Source organism: Equus quagga, chromosome 13, assembly GCF_021613505.1.
Source record: "Equus quagga isolate Etosha38 chromosome 13, UCLA_HA_Equagga_1.0, whole genome shotgun sequence".
Taxonomy (NCBI): Eukaryota; Metazoa; Chordata; class Mammalia; order Perissodactyla; family Equidae; genus Equus; species Equus quagga.
In genome coordinates, this window is record NC_060279.1 from 92,976,303 (window position 1) to 92,978,628 (window position 2,326).

General features: G+C 52.9%; 1 protein-coding gene across 1 annotated transcript in view; it reads right to left on the bottom strand.

The window, feature by feature from the left end:
- Positions 1–1,967: 1,967 nt before the first annotated feature.
- The window catches only part of CEACAM16 (CEA cell adhesion molecule 16, tectorial membrane component), a 6,541-nt gene continuing 6,182 nt past the window's right edge, over positions 1,968–2,326 (bottom strand). The window contains exon 6 of the mRNA XM_046682163.1: positions 1,968–2,032. Coding sequence (XP_046538119.1) covers positions 1,968–2,032 — 65 coding nt within the window. The remainder of the gene's footprint in view (positions 2,033–2,326) is intronic.

Below are 2,326 nucleotides of genomic sequence, written 5' to 3' on the forward strand. Positions count from 1 at the left end.
TTTTCATTGTCCTTTGATTCTGGTTGGTATTTTGCATTTTCATTGCCTCTGTAATCCAAGCATTATTTGAATTTAAGGAATTTTTTTTCAAGTGTGTAGACATATTGGGGGAGAGAAGGCTATAGCTTTTTTTTGAATTGATATCTACTTTGGTTGCATCGCTATTTAAAATAATACATTGGCCTGCCACATAAGCTTGCATTTGAAGAAAAGGGCTCTGAGGCTAATGAAACTGAGGCTGGGTACCTGAGGGTTACAGTAAATATTCAATAAGATTACCTTTCAACCTTGTTATGAAAAGAAGTTGATCTTGTGGATTTGCTATTTTCCTGTTTAACCTGAGGGGTGACTCAAGAGTCACAAGGGTTTAAGAGCTTGTTTCACAGAAAAAAGAGAACACCTTCAAGGAAGTCACCATCAACAGACAACCAGCCCCCAGCTGCCCTTGACGCCCAGAAGTCAGACTGCCCGGGGACTTACCAGGAGTGAGAGAAACATGGATTATGCCTTTGTTTCTCAGAAACTCCTCCTGCCACACCCCTTAGCTTTATAAAACCCCCTGCTTTCTTCTCTTGTTAAGGCAGGTTGGAGAGAAACCATGCTGCCACCTTCTCGTCTTGGCCAATCCAAATAAACTTCTTGCCATCTGCAAGCACTGATGTCTCAGTGTTTGGCTCACTGGGCATTGGGCACACAAACTTGAGATTAAGAGGTTTGGTATCAAAATGGTTTGGAAAACTCTAGTCTACTCTGAATCCACACCTTGTTACTGAAGGTCTAGTCAATCCAAGGCAAATATAGGATTATAACCCAGCTTTTATAACCTTTCACCACCCATCAATCCCAACTCAACATGGCCATGCCAAGGAAGGCTCTATGTTGAAAGTTTCTGGGAAATCTCTCTTTCTACCCCAAGCCTGGAGTTTGCCATCACCACTGCTGACCAACACCAAGAGTCTCTCTCTGGTAGGGCACCTGGGCTGGGTGGGGCCTGTGGCTCAGACTCTGCTAGTGAGAGGAATTAGAAGGCTCATTCTCTCTGAGTCCCACCCCTCCGCTCTCCACCCCTCACCCACACCCCTGCCCCATTTGCATTCATTTATTCCCAGGGCCTTTTCTGTGGCCAGAGGAGGAGGGAGATATTTTTAAGGTTGTGCAGATCATGTTTGCGAGAGACCCAGGCTAGGGGGGAAATCCCAGGACAGTGGAGGACACACAGGGGCATCTGTGGTTAAATGGATGAGGGCCAGAAGTACTGGAACTCTTCTTGAGAAATTTGGTCCTTCCCTGTCCTGCGTACAAGCAACTTTGCTTCAGGGCTCCAGGGATGGCATGAGGGGCTGCGTAGGGGTGGGCCACGTCCCACAGCTGTTTGGTGCCCCAGGGAGGGCACCACTTGACCCACTGGAATCAGGACCTCAGATATAAGCTGGGGAGACGTGGGAAGGTCCCGAGGCCCTGACATCAGGCAGTGGGGGCTTGGAGCACTGTGATTTGGGTGTCCCTGTGCATGCTCGCACCCAGACTGAGAATAGCCTTGGGTGGGAAATGAAGCAAACGTGGCCACTAGGAAATGGCAGGGCTGGCGGTCGGGGAAGGAGAGGCTGACACACAGGTGTGTTAACCAGGATGTTTATGGCCTCTGACGCTCCGACAGCTCAGCCAAGCAGTAGGGCCCTGTCATCTCTAAGTCTAGCGAGGAAGCAGGGGCACAGCAGACCACGGCCCAGCATCCTCGCCAGAAGCCAGTGGTCCTCCACTCGGGAGGAGGAGACGGGGAGGAGGGCGTGAAGAGCTCTTCTCTCTGGAGGGCTCCGGGGCACGCTGCTGCTCCAGGGCTGTGGGGAGGATGGGGCAGAGGGGCGGGGGAGGCCGTCAGGCAGGTGGAGGACCAACTCCCCAGTACCCCCACCCCTTCTGCTCCCCCACCCACCCCCGGCCTCCAGGCGGGCCCACCCGCCCCACGCTCAGCCTGTGCCAGGGTCAGGATCAGGAAGCTGGCGTTCGTCCTCACGCGAGGGAGGGAGCTGGACTGTGAGAAGAGAGACAGGGTGAAAAGGAATTCCGAGGGGTCTTCGGGGGCGGCCTGCTGTCATTGAACACCCCTCTCCCCCCGACGCTGACCCAGAAAACCAGGGTTTGATGAGTGAAGAGCTGAAGGACAGTATCTAGGGGTGGCTGACAGTGATAGGGCCCCTGATTCTGGAAGCTTCAAGTCTGAGGGAGGAGGACACTGTCCTTGCCTCAGGGACATGACCTCTCAGATCTCTGGGGATGCTCAGTCTGATGGAGGAGACATGGTCCCTGAGTCTGGGAGCTCCCAGTC